This window comes from Chaetura pelagica, unplaced genomic scaffold, assembly GCF_000747805.2.
Source record: "Chaetura pelagica isolate M959 unplaced genomic scaffold, ChaPel_1.0 scaffold109, whole genome shotgun sequence".
Classification (NCBI taxonomy): domain Eukaryota; kingdom Metazoa; phylum Chordata; class Aves; order Apodiformes; family Apodidae; genus Chaetura; species Chaetura pelagica.
This window is the reverse complement of record NW_009970725.1, coordinates 9520751-9540533: the sequence shown is the minus strand read 5'-3', so window position 1 is coordinate 9540533 and position 19783 is coordinate 9520751. Positions and strand designations below refer to the sequence as shown.

Genomic DNA, 19783 nt, shown 5'->3' with positions numbered 1-19783 from the left:
GTTCTGAGGAGATACTGAGCTCACTGTTATCTCTAGGATCTTAAAAAAAAAAGCAAAAGCTTTAAAGACAGTGTTTCTCATTTTTTAAAAAAGTTCCCATTCACTACTTATGTATTTCTATTATTCTCTAACACTCTCACTTGACAAATACCAACAGGATTAATAACAGAAAGTTTCTGAATAACTGATCTCCCCAGACTCATTCCTATAAGAGCTACTGTAAATTTTCAAATATGCAAATCTTTTCATTCTGTAAGAGATTAGCTACAAACTTGTTCTTGCTAAAGGCAACCTCACCAAGCATTTCTATTAAGACAGAGTGAAAAAGAATAAATTAAGAACATTATTTTGCTCCCATAAAAACATGTGGATGAAAGTTTCTGTGCTTTTCCAAAAAAACACCTGGAAAAAAGTTAAGATCTTGAAATTTAAAACCTTAGAAATCGTGTTATTATGATGGAAGAAAAATAAAAATCTATTGAAAAACTAACAGCTATTAGACACCTGAATACCAGAGCTGTTTTGCCTGTAGTAACCTCCATCCCCTTTTTTTCTTAATTCTGTGTCTGCAAGCACATGTAAATTCCCCCTTCACACCCTAGCATGAGGTATATTACAGTAACTGCAATATTGCTCATCTGAAGAAGACTTTTCCAAAAATTGGAAAATGAATGTGCAACAGACTTAAAAGAAAACCTGGTTAGTACAGCATGTTGATACTTGAGGGCCTTCATTGAATATTATCAGCATCTCAAAACCATGATCACTTACGTTTTAGTGTTAATTACAGAAACAACAAAATACAGCACCTTTTGTATTTCAGATTTTCTTCCCTACTCTCCTCAGTGGGAGGGGATATATATAATATATATATATATATTCACAGGCAAAGGTTTGTTTTTATTGTGCTTCATACAAGGAATGTTTGCAGCACACTTATTTTGGTAGCACTGACAATCTAGGGAGGCTCTTTGCCTACTCAAACACTAGTTTCCACTTCATACTGTTGACCAAATTTGTTATTTTGGGGGAAAGGAACACACGGTACGAGGAAGCTAATGCAAGTTAAATGCAGCTCACAGTAACCTAGTATTAAAAAAAAAAAGCATATTTTGAATCTTGCTCTGGTGAATGCACAGAGTCACAAGTCGTTTACAAAAACAACTGCTTGGATAAGAAAAGACAGGGAAGGAGCAAGCAGGGAGAAAGAATGTATTAATACTTAAGTTGCCTCACACCACTGAGAATCTCTAAGTTTCCCATTTCACCCCCATTTGCAAAAGACCTATCACACAAGCTCTATGAGTCAATCAATGAATGACTACATGGATCATCCTTGCAGTTAAATACCATTGCTGATGTATCTACTGAGCCTTGCCTTTAAACAGGAAAAAATGCAAACAGCTCCCTCACATACATGGGCACACCAGGCACCGCCATCTCTACAGCACCTTTACAAATACCAAAAACTGATGAATTTACCAGAACAGCATGAGAATTCTGTCCCTTCCTTCAGGATTGAAGGAAAGATTTAGACCAGCAGTTCAACAGTCATAACTATGGAATTATTTCACAATAAGTAAGATTTATAAACAGAGATTTTCTTCTTAACTAAAAAGATCTGCAGCTTTCGTAGTATCTCACCTAGTTTTTCCAGAAGTATTTTTAACAACTTTTCGGAACGACTGATTTGCTGATGATCTTGTAGATAGAGTTCTAGGAGAAGCACGAACAAAAGTAGATGGTGGTGTCTTAGGGATCTTCTTTACTAAATGAGTCACCCACTTCTTCTGTTCATCTTGACAGGATGCCAATAACAACATATCTCTTGCTGAAGTTACATCGTAACTCACTGTAAGTAAAAGTAGAAAGATGATTCAGTGAAAACTAGGACTTGTTATCAGAATAAGAATTATGACATACCAGGTGTGTCACTGGAAAGAACAATGGTGCCTGTATACATACTTGTATTGGAATTGTTGGAAGACAACAAACAGCAGGAGAAATTATGAATATATTTTCTTTCTACATTTGCCGCTCTTGACTAACATGAATATTCCAAGAAATAAGAAAAATTACATCAATTTCATTTTTAATAATCTGGAAAGTTGTGTGGGTGCCTTATGGCTAAATTCCAGAGTACATACCCCAAATACTCCACAGGTACAGAGAGAGGAAACCTTTATTCCAATTTGTCAAGTGGCTGAAGAATCACTCCTCAAAGGTCTTAGAACAGCTTGGTGATGCTGTCACTGCACTGTCCCTAATGTGAGCCATGTGTGAGAGAATGGGAAGCAAGGAAGTGCCAACTATTTGGGCATAAACCTCTAGGGACCCTTGTGCTTTAGAAGCCCTCCGCAGAGCCACATCAGTTACAGCACCAAAGGCCTCCCTACAGAGGCTTGTCACAGCTGCTTATTCATAAGCAGTGTTAACAGTCTATTATTTTATGATTTTAGATGTGAAAGGTGCTACTAAACTTGAAGAGCAGAAAACTTTTAAACTGAAGTGTGTTTATTTGCCTTCAATAGTTTTGCAGGTCTGGCTAAGCACACAAGCACACAGGACACAAAAAGCCATGAGTATACCTTTGCATGGTGCAATTAATTCCTCCTTTTTATCCAAGTGGTCTCTATGGCACTTCACATGGCATCTTCGACATTCTAGGGCAGCAGGGGGTTTAAAGACATGCCAAAGAGGTTTGGCACAGGCCTCACAGTTGGCTGGAAAGTGGTATAACGTTGGAATAAATTCATGGCCTTTGTGATTTAGAAAATTTGTCTTCTCTGTCGGCTGTACTGCTTCTACCTCCAAATCCTTCCTGCATTCCCCCTCATTAGCATAGAGAATCTGAAAAGGAATACTGCTGTTACTGTTGACGCTCTACAGGTTATTATTCACTTTGCAAAGAAAGTGCCCAACTTTTTCAAGAGTTAAACAGAAATGAGAATACACTTCCTTTTACCTGGAATATCTTCGGAATTTCTTCAGTTTCAGCTCTATATACATCTCCTTGAGTTACAGGCCGGACATGAAACAGTTTACTAGATTAGAAGAAACATGAATCAGAAAATGCTAAAAGGCTATGTATGCTTTTAAAACAGCTATTAAAGTGCTTTGAAGTTCTAATAAATCTTATTTATGCAAGCAATACAATATACTTCATGGCTGCAATATGATTTTAGGAATTAATTCATAAACCATCTAGAACTTGTCTACCCAAGTAAGACCAAATTACTTCATTGCATGGGAACAGTTACCTTGCAATGGGTTCAAGATCCAACATGGCAAATTTACCTGTGGAAAAGGCTTTCAAATTCTTCTTCAGACCACTGGGGAGTCTAACAGATTATTTGCTAGGAAAGCTTGTTGATAACCCTGGATAGAAATAACTATACTAAATCTACTGCTCTTATGTTTTTACTATCAGTTGATAAAACAGTCAATGCCAGAACATCACAGAAGGAAATCTGGGGCACCAGCTGTTGAAAATGCTATTAAAATTGGAACAAACACCATCTTACACTGCGTCAAGACTCTAAGTCCATCTATCCCAACATCCTGTTTTCAACAGTTGCCGTAACAGATGTTTATAAAAAGAGAATAAGAAACAGCTCAAAGAGAAAATAACTCTTTTCCTGCTTATGAGCAATTGGCAGCTTAAGCACTTCCTGAGTTTGAGATTCCTTCCAGACCACTGTATTTTTTAGTCACCGATAGACCTATTCATGACTTTTAAAATCTTTTTTCAATTACTCCTCTATAAGGTCCCATAATGTTGATCAGCTGTTCAAACATCACACTCTGTCATGTACCAGTGATGGGCTTCAGTTATTCTTGACACTATTTTCCTCATGTATAACCAATGTAAAGGGATCACAATTAATTTATTTTGTCACTCTAAACAGAAACTACCTGGAAAAGCTTGATCAACACTGATCCTTTCTCAGACAGAAAGAAAAAGGTATGAAGCAAGAGGATAAGACCTGAAATTATACAGTCAGTTCTCTATCCCACAACTATTATGCCCTTCTTTAGAAAGCAGCTGTTGAAGCAACTGGAAAAAACAGTCATTACACTGAATCATAAAAAGCGACAGCATAATACCTAGGTTCCACTGTCTCTGTCCCTTCTCTGTCCTAACGTGACAAGGCACTTAATTTCTGTAAATTCACACCAGTGATAACAGATGGTGCCACACTATTGTGTGTTTAACTTTTTCTCTAACTTTTAGCAATAGTAGGACAAATAGTAGTATCATCTGTTAACAGCAAACTGAAATAATCAGGCATTTTCCAACTAGCATGGGAAATTAAAAGTTATTTAAGGAATCTGTACCTCAAGCTTCTAGATTTGTTATCAGTTATGTCTCACACAATGCTTTTTTTCCAACTTGTGCCCAAAACTAACAATAACTTTACTTACTCTATATCTAGGACCATGGATGGATTGGACTGGTCCTTATCCTTTTCATCATTGTAGAACAGTATCTTTTTACTGCTCACCACAACATACTGGGGAAAGAAAGGGTAAAACCAGGTTAAAACTGCATTTTAAGAAGCAATGTTTATCCTACTGTACTTATGCACATAAGAAACCTAAGTAAATTAAGTTTTTAAACTAATATCAGGAGTATTTAAATCACAATGCAGGCAGTTATACTACTGACAGCTGTGCAATGCTACAAGCTGCTATGACTGTGTATTGTCACTGGAGCACCCTAAAATGCTTGTGATGACTCTGGAAACCTATCTGTACACAAACTCACCAATTTCAGTTGCTATTGGCATGTTACTATGAAAATTACCATATAACTGAGAAACTCCTGGAGTGCAGAATCTATCACTTATTGATAAAGTTGTAAACAACTTCTCTAGTTATAGAGACCTGCAGGACTCATTGGTACTTTGCACCAAACTACTGGTACGCTAAAAGAGATTTTCAAAGCTCTAGTTAATTATTTCCTACACTTTCAATTTAAATAAAGAGCCAAAATGAATCAGCAGTACACATTCCAAATCTAGGAATACACTGAGACAGTAACAGAAAGGTTTGCAGAAGAGAGAAAAAAAGGACATTCTTTTGCTATGTTTCACTTTAAAGGTCAAACCACAGTTTTTTTGCAGAGTGGCAAAGATGTTAAGGAACAGAAATATTTGATTAGGTTTTTTTCCCCTGAGTGTTTAAAAAGTTCTTGCTTAAAATCTGCAGATTAATACATTACACTCTACCCATGCCACTGAAAAAAGTGGAGTGCTCCTGAACACATGTGATTCTGAGGCGTAAGCAAGACCTACTGGGAAGGTACTATGAGTAGCAGACTGCAGGCCTCACTTTCAAGACAATGCCCAAATGCAGAATATGCCTGCAGTGTTCACCCTGCCACCCCAAAAAAGACTAAGGATCCTCAACCTAAAGTACAGAGACACTAAAGTACTCTGCTGCTCACAATCACACAGAATTATAATTTGTTCATATGAGAGATAAACAAAGTATGCTGCTCAGACAAAAAAAATTGTAACCCAGAGGCCAGTCAAGATCAAACACCTCTAACCTAAGCACTTCCCAATGAGTTCAGGCTTTTAGAATTCACTGCCTGTTGCTCTTCACTGGGAGCTGCCAGTCCAATGTCTTGGCTAACCCTGGCCATAAGCATAAGCTCAGTGACAGCTGTGGCAGTTCCCTTCCCTGCAGTTTCAAATGTTTTAGAAACAATGTATTAAAAGGTACAAGGTACTACAGAGGATAAAAAGAGATAACTGACTGATTCAGGTATAATATGACCCAGGAGCAGAGGAAAGGACAGAAAGGTAAGAGAGTGAATACACAAACAGTTCATCTCGAATTCCAGTTACTGGTAGGTAATTGAATGGGTGTCTGCACAACGCAGATAATGAAAATTTAAGTAAATGGTGTCTCATCCTCCTACAAGAGCTTAAGCCTCCTCCTTAAACAGGACTTCAAGTCTGACTGCAAAACCCGAATATGAAAGTTACCCTAACAAGTTTCCAGAATAGCCTTTTAAAAATGTGTTGTGTAAGCTGCGTGCTACAGTTGTACATCTTGATTACTGAAATACACCTAAAAAAGCCAAAAAAGGTGTTTCCCCACCCCTGACTAAAAGAGCTTTCAGCCCCTCAGTGAGGTTTCTTTAATAGAAAGCCTGATCAATGTGAATCAGTACAAACTTGTAAGGGTGTGAGACTCTTGTGATTTTCCCCACTGAATCCAGAGTCTCTGCTTGAATTCCTTTGATCTGCGCCAACAGAAAGCTAATGCCTTCCTTGTCTTTGAAGTATGCACCTCTGCCTTTCACAGACAATAGCAAGGCTTTAATATGACTACTACAACAAATGCAAATTCTGACTGCAATGAAATTCAGTTATCACCCTGTACGCAAGAATGATTCAACTTCACAAAAGTTTTATGTACAACAGGCTCCATATCCTGTTGTGAATCCCCAGAAAAACCTCCTAACAGTAGTTCTGTGCTACAGCAGTTTTTGAAGGGTATTTTTATAATCTCCACTTGGGATGAAATGAAGTTCCAGATAAAAATATGGCTAACCCATTTTAGTATTAGCTTGAGGTTTATCTCAGCTGTTCCTTCTCAATTGAGTTTTCACACCGATTACTTTCTAACTTAAGCCATATGTCTTGGAGGGCATGGGGCAAAAACACCATTGCTACCGATACTTGAGTCAGAAATCAAGAGAATCACAGAACCTTAGGGACTGATCTGACAGGAAAATGCGTTATTTTAGATAATCCAGAGCAGAGTAAAGCTACATGACTCATGCCTAGGCACAGTCTTTTCTGTTCATTGACACTGCCAGAAGTCTGACAGCAACCTGAAGAATCAATTCTGGATCAACAGAAGCCAAGCAGCCTTAGCTATCAAACAGAACAAGTTGTGGAACAGATTTAGAAATAGGTGTTTTGTGAGACACCTGAAGGACATTCAAACACTTGTGGCATTTGACTCAAATATGGCACCAAGAACATTCTTGGCCTCGCCTTTAAGGTTCCCCTGCAGTTCTGCTAATAGTGAGAAAATTGAAATGCAAAGAGACCAGAAAACAACTGAAAAGCATTTGAGATATCTGTTGCAAACTCCAAGTTCCAACTGTGGTAAGCAAGCAATTTCAACACAGCACTTGTTTGCACTGCCTCTCATCTGAGAATCACTAGTTGAAACAGGGCAGAGCTTAACACACACTCTTTAAAGCTAGAATAGGTGGGGGTTTTAACTTGCAGGCACATCACCAAGAAGGCAGGTCTAGAAATCAAAACACTTCAATTTTATAAAGAAGGTCATGTTAGTCAACTGAAAAACAGTACAGCAAGTAAGGGCCCAATACAAATACTTCAGGACTTTTTTCACAGGAGTTAAATTGTTCTCCTTTAAATTTTGTAGGAACCACTTCTAACATTTATATAATGTGAACATGAAACAGAAGCCTCTGAGAAGGATATTTCAGCAGCAGTTTATTTCTTTTCATATTCCTTACTTAAATTCAAAGACCAGTATTGGAAATCGCTATTTTTTTCATTACACATTCAACGTAACTATTTCATACAAACTGCACAAAATTCTAGTAACCATGTTCACCTTCGCAATTTGTTACACTAAATGATGTCCAAAGAAGACAAACTGGAAAGCCAGAAAATATAATCATTAGCTGGTTCTAAGCTTCTAAGCATCTCAATTTGAACGTTTGAAGTTTCAAAGAACCAGATCATAATCTCTGCAAAGGTAAAACAATACTGTTTTGTTTAGAGTGGGACTTCTAGGACAGAGGTCCAGTTTCTGAAAGTAAACGAGTTATTTTCAAGAGACATTGCCCATTTTAAAAGTAAGGGAGACAGAAATATCCTTGGAAATCAGGTGTGGCAAATTATAGTGTGATGCACTCTTCCACGGCTTTCAGAACATGTGTGGTATACCCTCTGTGCTGTCAAGTTGGACAAAGAGCTTATTTTTCAGTAACAGGATTATAAAGAAGCTTGCTTAAAGGAGAATAAGCTTTCTAATGATTCCAAGATGTCCATTGTAAAGCATTTCCTCACTCACCTGTTGTAAATTTGCACAATGTTACAAGTTTTCATACTGAACTTGTTTTTTTTATTGTTTTTTTGGTTTTTTCCCATCTTCAATAAAGTTATGTATACATACTAATTCACTCTAATTTGTTTGTTTCCTAAATATCAGCTGCAAAACCTATTCACTGTATGTCTAACAAACTTTCCAAGGGAGTTGAGGAAGAAAAAAAAAAAAAAAATCCATTGGTACCTGTTTCTTCCAACCATGCCGCTTGATATTTCCTTTGTTTGGTATTGAAAGCCAACCTTCAAGTCTTGATTCTGGTTTAAAAAAAATAAATCATATTAAATAATTTAATTTCTTTATAATAAAGCACAAAAGCAAGCTATTACTGGGAAGGAAGATGTACTACATGCAGTAATAGGCAATTACCTATTCAGCAAAGCAGAATGAAAAGCACAGCTAAATAACATGAAGATATGAGCATTTACTTCATGCTTCATCACAAGCTAACACTTGATGATACAGTTACTGCTGTTTTCATGATACCATGAAGCTGTTTTCCTTGATGCCAATATTTAACATTGTATGCAAATAGTTTGCAAAGAGCCAGGCAGGAAAGACTTCACTTTGAAAATGTGTTACAACTTGGAACAGAGGATAATTAAGAGATTTTCAATATAAACAGAATTGAACATTCAGAAGGGCTATACAAAAATAATCAGGAGGAAGATGCAGCAAGTAAAACAAATGACATCCACACTTTCCAAGGGAAACAAAAAACCAGGGAGAGCGCACAACAGCAAGCAAAGCTACACGGGTGTCCCATTACTCACAGAAGATAAGCATAGGAGATAAATAAATAAGGAATGCAGGAAGAATCAACTAGATATAAAGAATAAGAGACAAGAATTTTATTAAAAATTTCGTTTTCCAAAGAGTAGTGTAAAAATGTATTCTCCTACCACAAGACTACTACAATAATTTAACAATGATACAAAGAAGCGTAACATGAACCACAGGTTTAAGGAGAAACCCCTCCAGTTGAGACCAGTTTTTGATAGATAATTTTAAAATTATGAAGCCTAGTACTGAGAAGCTGTCTTGATTCCATTAATCTGAAATAACACAGTAATCTCACAATTTTGTAAATGTGAGAATGAAGCAATCAAAATGTCACTCCATAATTATAAATCTATTTCACAATTGAGAAAAATTGTCATTTTTAAAGTTACCATAAACATTTTATTTGTAAAAAAACTTGTTAAGGGTACAGAAATATAGCCAATAGCTATATTTAGTTAATGTAGGCATTCTTTACAATAAGCTTAACTGGCAGTACTGAAAAATGAAAAAAATATTAAGCTAAAATTTGCTGAAACTATCTCCACAAATATTTATATAAGAAGGAGGTACTGGCCTCTTTTATCCTCAAGGAATAACTCTCTGTGAGATGTAGCCCAACAAGCTCTGAAAATACATAGAAAAATACTAAAAATATAAAAAATATTGTCCCCCCAGACCTCTCTCCAATTCTTTGTATTCAGTAACGTTGGAATAGGAAACCTATTTCCTTCATGTCTGCAGGCATCACAGATGAACCTTACCCTATTTTGAATACTTCAATTAATTTTCTAATCCAGAAAAGATTCTTCCATTTTTAGAAATTTTAGAAATATCCCAAAAATGTAAGTCTTCTATTGCAAAATAAAATTATTAACTGCTAATAAAGAGCACAGTATGGACAACTGCAATTAAAAAGGAATACAGTAGTATGGACTAAATAAGTAAGAATAAGGAATAAGTAAGCACCTGTGGAAATTGTGACATAGGAAAATCCAGAAAGGTCTAATTACACATGCTGCTTATAGGGAAAGTGTGAATAGAAGTTTTTCTAAGTTCACTTCTATTTCAGCATGTTCTGAAAAAAACTTAAAAGACTGCAGAAGGTGGATGAGCTGTTACAAATTAATTGGCTGACAATATTTTCTGTCTACTACAAATCTATTTTGCTGAGGAAATTCTATTTGCATGAGATATTATTTCTGATCTGTGAATAACATCTTGCAGTTGAAAATAAGTTTCTGAATGTACTCCTTTTCAACAAACCTAGCATTTGTCTAGAACTAAATGGGCTCTTGAAAGGGCTGATGAGCCCTTTCATTCCAACCTTGCCACAAAGGTTTGTCTGAAGTAATATTTATAGTGCTATAAATATAGTAATATTTATTTCCCTTGACAGATTCAGCTAGCACAACTAAAAATGCTCATCTGGCCATTTCACAAATATTTGATCCAGAAGAATAATATTTATGAGTGTTCTGATTAAGTAATTAAGAAAATATGGGCTATCTGGACTATAAAAAGGAATATTCCATTTCTTTCTATAAAAACAGGCTCAAAACTATTGCCTGAGAATTTCCCTGTATTTTGGAAAGAATCCCAGAATTGATACTTTGTATTTCTCATCTGGAAAATCCAAGATAGGCCTCAAAAATATCTTATGGCTAGCTGGACCTGAATAGAATATGAAGAAAGAATTCCATGAAGGCTACAGATCTTATCATTATCTCTGAATATATATTAAAATGTGGATTTGCATTACAAACATCACCATGGTTAGTATTCATATATCAACAAGAACTCTATTAACATTGGAGACATCAACTGAGACATGAGCCGCTATCTGAATCAATGATCAATAATCAGCAGTGAGAGTTACAAAAAATGCCTAGAGCTGAACACCAGGAAAATCTTCCTCCAAGTCGTGATCTTTCCCATCTGGTGAAGTAAAAGCCTGAAAATAGCCTGGATTGTCTAAACAAGTCAATCTGTACCTTGGGAGCAGCATATAAAATGCCCTGGAAGCTACTAAAACTTGAGGGGGTATTTAGCTCAACAACAAACAGAAAACACTTCCACATAAGATGCAGCTGTAAGGTGTGTTACCATGTGAATTCTCTGTATCTACCTTTAAATACAGAACATTTTTTCTTATTTTTTTCTCAGTATTACGAATCCATTTCAGTATTACCTTGATTTTAGTGAAAAAGAGTACAAAACTTTCTGACCCCAAAATTTTACAAGATGCTCTTCCTGAAGAATTCTACTGTGCAGTGGCTGGTGAACCTAAGCTACCTGATTAGACTAGACACTACTCCGTATCTTGAACCTCTCTGGCATACAGGAACACAATGGAAAATGCCTCTGAACCAGGGGTCTCTCTGGAATTCCACCAACATTACTGTGACACTGTTTCATACCAAGTTTCTTCTCAATTAAACCAGAGACTTCCCAAATGGCCAAAGTTGTGACCATGGAATCATTATTTTATACAAGTTTAAATTATTTTGCAGTGATGTTTTTATTGTGATAGGAAACTGAATAAATCATATTATAAATATTCAATAATTCTACCACTTATTTGCCTTAAATCTTTTTTATGCATCATCTAGAGAATCCTATTGATTATTCATCAGAAACACTTCTTAACAAGATACTATTCAAGATGTTCTGAAGGAATGTCTGTTTCGGCTGTAGAAGTGATGGGAACCTAGCATCCACCTGAAGAGAAACAACTTCACACAATTAAATTGTAGCAAATGAACTGCTGTGGTATGCCACCTTCTGTTTTAAAGACTAATTACTTGGTTTGCAGAAGAATAAGTATGTGCTGCATAATTTCCTCTTTCTGTGGAATGGGATATTTCTACTTTGAAGACTGGCTTTGTTTTTTCCCTCCTTACAATGCTAGTGCACTCCTTCTTTGCCCTCTACTTGGCTCTTTGACAAACATGTGAAATCTGACTATACCAATGTCACTTAATCTCTCTTAATTACCTATATTAAGATCCAGATCAACTCAGAGCCTCTCTCTCAAAAAAGCAGCATTCATGGACATGCTCTAAGCATAGAAAAGTCCTGATAGAATGTATTAGAGGCCCTACCTGTATGACAGAGTAACACCAGCAGCACAACTGCAGTAAAAATCAGAGCCGTGTGTAGAGAAAAGGGCAAAAAAGAAGACAAGAAAAATAAGAGGCTGGTGAAAAAGAAATAGTTAAGAGAGGTCATGAAAATAGAAGACAAAGAGGAAGACCAAAAGAACTTCCAGTAATCATGATGTTCTAATTAACAATAGAAAAAATAACAGCTGATTTGAAAAGATCTTCACACACCAGAATTTCTGTCTCCCAAAATTGAAGCAGCAGATCATACAGCCAGAAGCCTGACTTACACATGTCTCCACTGGTAAAACTGAAAATAACTTACCTTAATGAAGAAAAGAAAGAGCTTTATCCTACAGTCTTTCCAAGACCTAAGACACAACAGGGTCATACTGATATACTACTATGCTTAAGAAGAAAACAGGGAAGGTGCCTATGCCCAGATGGAGTTTTCAGTATAACACACAAAAGCCATTTTGCTGAAAATAATGCTGTCCCTCAAAGACTGCTATTGGACCCAACACTATTCAGTATCTTCGTAAGTGATCTGAGTAATGGGATCAAATGCACCCTGATGAAGTTTGCTGATGATGCCAAACTGAGTGGGGAAGCAGACACTTCAGAAGGTAGAGCTGCCCTGCAGGAAGACCTGGCTAAGCTGGAAGAGTGGGCTAACAGGAACCTTATGAAATTCAACAAGAATAAGTGTCATGTCTTGCACCTGGTAAAATGTAATCCAGGACTGCAGCACAGACTGGGATCTACCTGGCTGAAAAGCAGCTTTGTGAAAGGCACCTGGGAGTCCTGGTGGAACACAAGCTCAATATGAGTAAACAGTGTGCTGCTGTGGCAAAGACAGCCAACAGTATGCTGGTTTCATCGACAAGGGCATCACCAGCAGACATAAGTCATTCTCCTACTGAGTTCAGTGCTTGTCAGGCCACACCTGGAACACAGTGTTCAGTTTCGGTGCCCACAATACGAAAAAGATGTGGATACAGGCTGGAGAGGGTCCAGTGGAGAGCCATGAAGATGATGAAAGGATGGGGAAACCTGCTGCATGAGAAAAGACTCTGAGAAATGGCTTTGCTCAGACTTGAGAAAAGAAGGCTTAGGGGAGACCTCACCACCATGTTCCAGTTTTTACAAGGAGCCACATGGAAAAGATATGGGGTGATGAGTGCAAGTTAATCCTGGAGAGATTCCAATTGGACACCAGAGGAAAATTTTTCACAATGAGAACAAACTAGCACTGGAATAATTTCCCCAGGGAAGTGGTGGATTCCTCAACATTGGACACTTTTAAGATTCAGCTGGACAGGTTTGTTGGGCTGTCTTCTCTAGATGGTGCTTTTTCCAAGAAAGGCTAGACCAGATTATTCTTGAAGTCTCTATGACTGCAATTACATGATTCTATGAAAATGGCTGAGAAGGAAAATGTGGAAGTTCAAAACTACACTTTTCTGTAGAATAAATGTAGTCTCTTTGCTTGTAGAAAAATTTAAGCTCTCAATTTACAAGAATTCAGAAACTAAGTTAAAAAATACAAACTATAGCATCCTTTATTTAGGAGACAGTTAAAAAACAAGGCCTGATTCCAAATAGTAATTTTAGAGGAAGAAGAAAACACTTTAGTAGGTAAAAGTCCTCCGGTTTCTTTTTTACCCCCACTCATTGGAATACACTGAGAATTAGTATCTAAAAGAAAGGTCCTGAGAAGTACTGCCAATTCAGAAACACCAGAAGCAGTTCCTAGCAGGTGACAGCTGAAAAAATAAAGTTTCTTCATCAATCTAATAGCTCTAAGAATTTTCTATCCCAAGTTTCAAAAAATGTGCGGAAGTAACAGGACATGGTTTAGTTAGCATGGTGGTACTGGGTTGATGGTTGGACTTGATGATCTTAAGAGGTCTTTTCCAACTTTAATGATTCTATGATAACCTTGGCCCAGATCTTTTTGAAAAAAGAAAAAGTGATATTTACTTTACAAGATGGCAAATGCCTGAGGGTTTACAGATCAAACTTTGGAGTGCAAAAGGCTTCTTGGGCAGAATGGAAATTGTGAAGAAAAGGATACAACATTATCTGAATGAAAATCTATTCTATAAGATAACTAATTTATATACTACCTAAAAAGGAAATCTAAAAATATGCTAGGGGAAGACAGTACACAAAAATAAGACACAGAGAGGAGTAACTACACAAAAACATATACGAAGTCTTGTAACCTACCTGAGTGCACTCTAAGATCCCTGGGAATACTCTAGAATGTGGCAATCTGAGCAGCATGAAGTGCATTAACAGGAAAAGAGACACCTAAAGTGATTCTATTTATTTTTATCTAACTGCTCATCCACTGAGGTCTTAAAATACCAACATGGTATTCTATTTTTGTATACCTGAATATATTTTTCTACAATAAAAATCAGACAAGTGTTTATTAAGAATGTCACAATTAATAATAACTACCTAATTATATAAAAAAAATAACCTAGTGCCAACATATGGAAATGGTTAAGCACAGCATTTTACCACTAAAATTTTCTTCCTATATTTAACGATACAGAAGTCAATCATGTGACAGTACTGATTAAACTCTTGAAACACTGGAGAGGGAGGAATCACTAACCAGTGTTAACAGTACGTTTCAAAATGCAGTGCCTGGAACTGACACCATATGGAAATGGCTCACTACACTGTACTATATGTTCTTATTTTCATCTGCTAAATCTGAGTACCCTACAACCATAAACGCATTTGGGAAATTCCTACAATTATTTTTCACATTGGCAATTATGTCATTTGTCATAAAGGTGATACATGATGGTAAGAACAGACAAGATCAAGGCAACTTTGCATTCAAGATATAAAATACAAACATGATATTGTGGAAGGGTTGGCCCTATATTATTTCTATTACCTAGACACTGCACGTTGCATACACTATGCTCAAACAGCAGCAGATGTAAGGATACTCTTTCCACAGAAGTGGATGAAAATTAGGCTAATGCCACGCCATTCAGTGGGAGGAGTGACGTGATAAGAAATTAAGACTTAAACATAAGCAGGTAAGCTACAACATAAAAATAACAAAAAAAACGGAAGTGGACGTGATATAGAAAGAGACAGCCATATGATTTTAAAAGGTAGTAACTTGTTTGAAACAATACCTTCCAAAACTATGTGTATGCACAAAATCAAGTAGTTCAAATATCCTTTCCTCTTACCTGAAAGATTTCCATCTGTTTCATCTGGCTGGAGACTAGCAACACTGGTAGAATCCATTCCTTGCTGCAGGTCCAAAATTTTCCTTCGTAGTTGTTCTATGTCACTCTCTTTACTATCCAGCTGCATCTGGAGCTCATTCCTGTATGTAGATTCTTCTGCTAGTTGCTGTATTTATATACACATGCATAGTTATTGTGATACCAAAGATAGGGCAGCAGAATATTCTGAAAACAAAACTCAGTACTTTTTTTTATTATCTCTAGATACTTTTGATAGCATTAACGTAAATTATTATAGCCTTGGGAAGGAGTTAAGTATCAAAGATCCAGCAATGTATTTAAGTACCCAACAGTCTGATTATTAATTATTGCTTGGTTTGAAAGGGAGATCACTTAACAGTCAAATAATTAATAGTATCTTACACAGTATTCAGTTTTAAGTCTTCCTAATATATTAATAACTTCACAGTTAAGAATTTGGGAAGGGGGAATTAATGAGAACAAGCACAGCTGCACAGTTATCAAGTTCTCTGCCTCATTAAAATTTTGTAGCCTAGAACATCTGGAGCAGAACCTGTAATTTTTTTCAAGTAGACTAGGAGCTGCACATTTTTCCTTCAGAGAAAATTCCACAATGTGACCAAAAAAAAAAAAAAAAAAAAGATTTTACCGCTTGCATTTCATTGAGCTCCTTTTGATATTTCACTACCATCTGGTTGAACTTCTCTTTCTCTTGATTAAGCTCTAATTGGAGCTTTCGGTTTTCCTTCTCTTTCTTCCTCAAATCTTGCATGTTAGCTTTCTTCCTGTCTATCTTAAAATCTTTCCGATTCATTATCTCAGCCAGTTTGTTGACAGCCTGTTAAGAAATAGAAAAAGGAAAACCAATAAGAAAAAATACATATGCAAGCACGTTTAATGCAAAACTTTCTAAGTTCAAAACTTTCTCTTTCAACTGTAAACATCAATAATGCACATTATACATCACAGTTAATACAAACTTTCTCAAAGCAACTAAGTTGCACAAAAACTATAAACTGAAAATACATTTGATATGCAAAGCAATTATTTGTATTAAATTGCATTAAAAGTTATACCTGTGTCTTCAGAGTTCTTTCAGTGTTAATGCTCTTCTCATAATGCATTCTAATGTTATTGATTTCCTCCTCTTTTTTCATTTTGTATTCTGTTAAAATAATATTCAACTTTGAAATATTTTAGGACAAGGTAAGAAGTTCTAAGCTTAATCACTTCTACAATTGCATCTATTTTTTTCCACCATTTTCCTGTTGTTTCACTGAATATACTAACTACAGTTTACATTGATAAAGATTACTGGTTTAATGCTACTGTAATGACAGAAAATTACTAGAAGGATATATCAGAAAGACACCAAGATGGAATACTAAAGCAAATTTATGTATTTTTGTTTCCTGGTGATGACTAGATTTGTCGTCCTGTTTCCTTCCTGTCTGCACTATCAAAAGTGTTTCTGAGGTACCAAAAATTAAGTCAGTACCCACACTTAATAAGACTGGTATGACTGGACTTCAATTCAGTAGAGATTCTAAAATCAGGCATAAAGAAAACAAGGAATGACGTTCCCCCATCCACCACTTACTCAATTCCACCAATTTTTCTATCACACCTCCAGTCTGCTCATTTGTTCCCAAAGTTTCTAGAAGTATGCATTTCAATAATAAGGATTTATCCACCCTAACTACGAACAGCAAAAGAGCAATTTTCAAATACATAAAAATAACAAACTGCAAGAACTAAAAAATATTGAAAACTGCTTACTCATCCAAATCCAGCTAATACAGAAATGCAGAACTAAGGGAAAATATTTTTGTATGCCTTCCTGCCTATACAGTGTTTGTAACAACATTGGCAACACAACTGGTAAGGACTTTACTCTCATAGTCAACAGACAATAAAGCATGCATTCTGATTTTATAATGCTTACTTAGATGCAGAACCAGGAGAGTAAACTGAATAATAGAGTAACTTCTCATATAGTCAGAATGCATGTAAATAGAATGTCAATCCACTAATGTGTGTGAGATCACAACTTAGATTCTGCATCTAAGTGATATCTTCAGGAAGTTGAAATACTGATACTGCTTTACTGTAAATACTGGAGACAGAAACCAAAACTTCAATAAATACATTGTGTGCAATATGAAAGGAGTAAAACACTTTTCCTTAATAACCTTCGTGCAACACAAAGGCATGGATGGCAGACAGGGATTAGACAGACAATATATATGGATGAGTGATCCTGGACAGACATTCTTGACTGTGCCTGCAGGAACTTAGTGATCACTTGCAGAAACCCACCGTACCTGCTACAGTTGAGATTTTAATCATTTCAATGATAAAAGCAGTCCACAGAAATAAAAGCAACACAATAGAAAGACAAGCCATTTACATGGAAGATATATTTTCAAGATTTAAACAATGACTTATTTTTCATCAAGCCCAAAGTAATAGAGAAGAGAAACAGCAATGTCTTCTCTCATTTCCATTTTGCCACATACACTTCAGATTCATTTGTGCTTCAGAACAGATTAATTAAAACTCCAAACATGACATACCTTCCTCCTGTTTCTTAATTTTTTCACTGATCTCTGAATTCTCCTTTGTTATTAAATCAACGTCTTTGGTTAATGTGTTATTAGTTTCTTCCAGCTAAAAGAAAACAAACACGTTTTAAAATAAAGAACTTGCCATAAATTCTAAAAATGTTTATAACACTATAATTTCAAATACTCTTAAATCTACAGCTGACATTAATTTGGAACTTCTTCAGATTATCTATTAAAAAAAAAGTCTGCTTAGTTTTCCAACTGGAATTTTTTAAAAAATGGAACTTTGAAGCCATCTTCAGCCATTTACCAGAAGGCTCAAAATTCACCTGTCCCAAAATTACTATTTTTTTTTAAATTATCTCTACAAAACTGACAACACTATAGTGTATCATGAAAAACTCAAGCAAAATTAGATAGTCAGTTATTAAATGTGGCAATTTGCAATGAATCTATGGTACTTTGGAAGAACCGGTCACCTAGCAGCCTGATGCAGAAAGAGAAGTAGCTTATAGAAGATACAACTCCAGCATTCAAGGCTACACTAGATTCTTGCCAACTGCTGCTAAGTAATTGTCATACATCATAAAAACAAGTATAAATCAGCATAAAAATAAAAATTTAATTTGGTCTAAGTCAAATAATACATAGGTAAATAGGTACATAGGTCTGAAAAAAGGGAATTCAAACCATCACACTTTGAATATGTTAGCGGCCAGAACACCATCAGGATAACTTCACTAACCACTTAACAAATATGTATTAAAACCAGACAGAACTGCATTCCTGAAAAAAAGGCTTTATTTGACCCTGTGTAAATTATTGTGTATCGAGCTGCCTGGCAAAATTATCAGAATATTTGAACTAACAAACATATTAGCAAGAAGGTATCCCTTCAAGGCCGTTGAGAGATAGCCTTGTAAATGCTTCTTCAGAAATGGTGGCACTCTGGAGATTTCATGCTTATAAAAGAAAACATGGGTAACAAACATTACTTCCGCTGTCTTTACACAGAGATGGAATACCCATGGTAGAACTAACAGAAGGCCCTGAGCAATTGACCCGAGTTAACAGCATCACAAAGTGGTTTGGGTTGGAAGAGACCTTAAAGATCACCTAGTTCCAACACAGCAGCATGGGCACAGACACCTCCCACTAGAACAGGTTGCTCCAAGCCCCATCCAACCCGGGCATGAAAACTTCCAGGGAGAAGGCATCCACAACTTCCCTGGGCAACCTGTTGCAGTGTCTCACCACCCTCACAGGAAATAATTTTTTCCTAATGTCTAACCTAAATCTACCTTCTTTCAGTTTCAATCCATTATCTCTTATCCTATCATTACACAGCCTTGAAAAAAGTCCCTCCCCAGCTTTCCTGTAGGCCACTTCAGGCACTGGGAGGCCACTGTAAGGACTCCTTAGAGCCTTCTCTTCTCCAGGCTGAAGATCCCCAACTCTCTCAGCCTGTCTTCATAGCAGGGGTGCTCCAGCCCTCTGAGCATCTTTGTGGCCCTCCTCTGGACTCACTCCGACAGCTCCATGTGCTCCTTGTGTTGGAGGTGATTTCTGCTTTGTTTTACTTAAGTTTTACACCCTCAGAATTCTTAAGAAAATATGCCTAACTGACAATGAATGGGAAGAAACAATATTAATAAATTAACTGTGCAAAATATGGCTTGTTATTTGAAACTCCTCAGTTAAGACGTTCATCAACCTGATATTAATACTCAAGAGCTATGCTACAAAATATCATCAAAATCTATGGTTTGGGGCTTGTTTGGCTTTTTAAATAGTTTACCAGCAGGAAGATTCAGCAAGTCTGCATTTCTTTGAGAGTTCACATGATGGGACTTAAATGTTTAAGGTACTAACCTAGTCCAAAATTCAAATACTTAAATTATGACCACAATTTTATAAATTAAAATAAAAAGATAAATTTCCATTTCCAGCTGGAGGTTATAGGTACTTACGGTGGAAC

The 19783-nt window shown here is 36.3% G+C and overlaps 1 protein-coding gene across 1 annotated transcript in view; it reads right to left on the bottom strand.

The window, feature by feature from the left end:
- Positions 1–19783, bottom strand: part of ROCK1 (Rho-associated, coiled-coil containing protein kinase 1) — an 83040-nt gene that overhangs the window by 3765 nt on the left and 59492 nt on the right. Inside the window, exons 24-32 of the mRNA XM_010006844.1 lie at positions 17815–17908; positions 16315–16403; positions 15888–16076; positions 15218–15383; positions 8293–8363; positions 4426–4514; positions 2966–3044; positions 2589–2850; positions 1645–1852 (exon numbers count right to left, since the gene is read on the bottom strand). Of these exons, the coding sequence (XP_010005146.1) occupies positions 1645–1852; positions 2589–2850; positions 2966–3044; positions 4426–4514; positions 8293–8363; positions 15218–15383; positions 15888–16076; positions 16315–16403; positions 17815–17908 (1247 nt within the window). The remainder of the gene's footprint in view (positions 1–1644; positions 1853–2588; positions 2851–2965; positions 3045–4425; positions 4515–8292; positions 8364–15217; positions 15384–15887; positions 16077–16314; positions 16404–17814; positions 17909–19783) is intronic.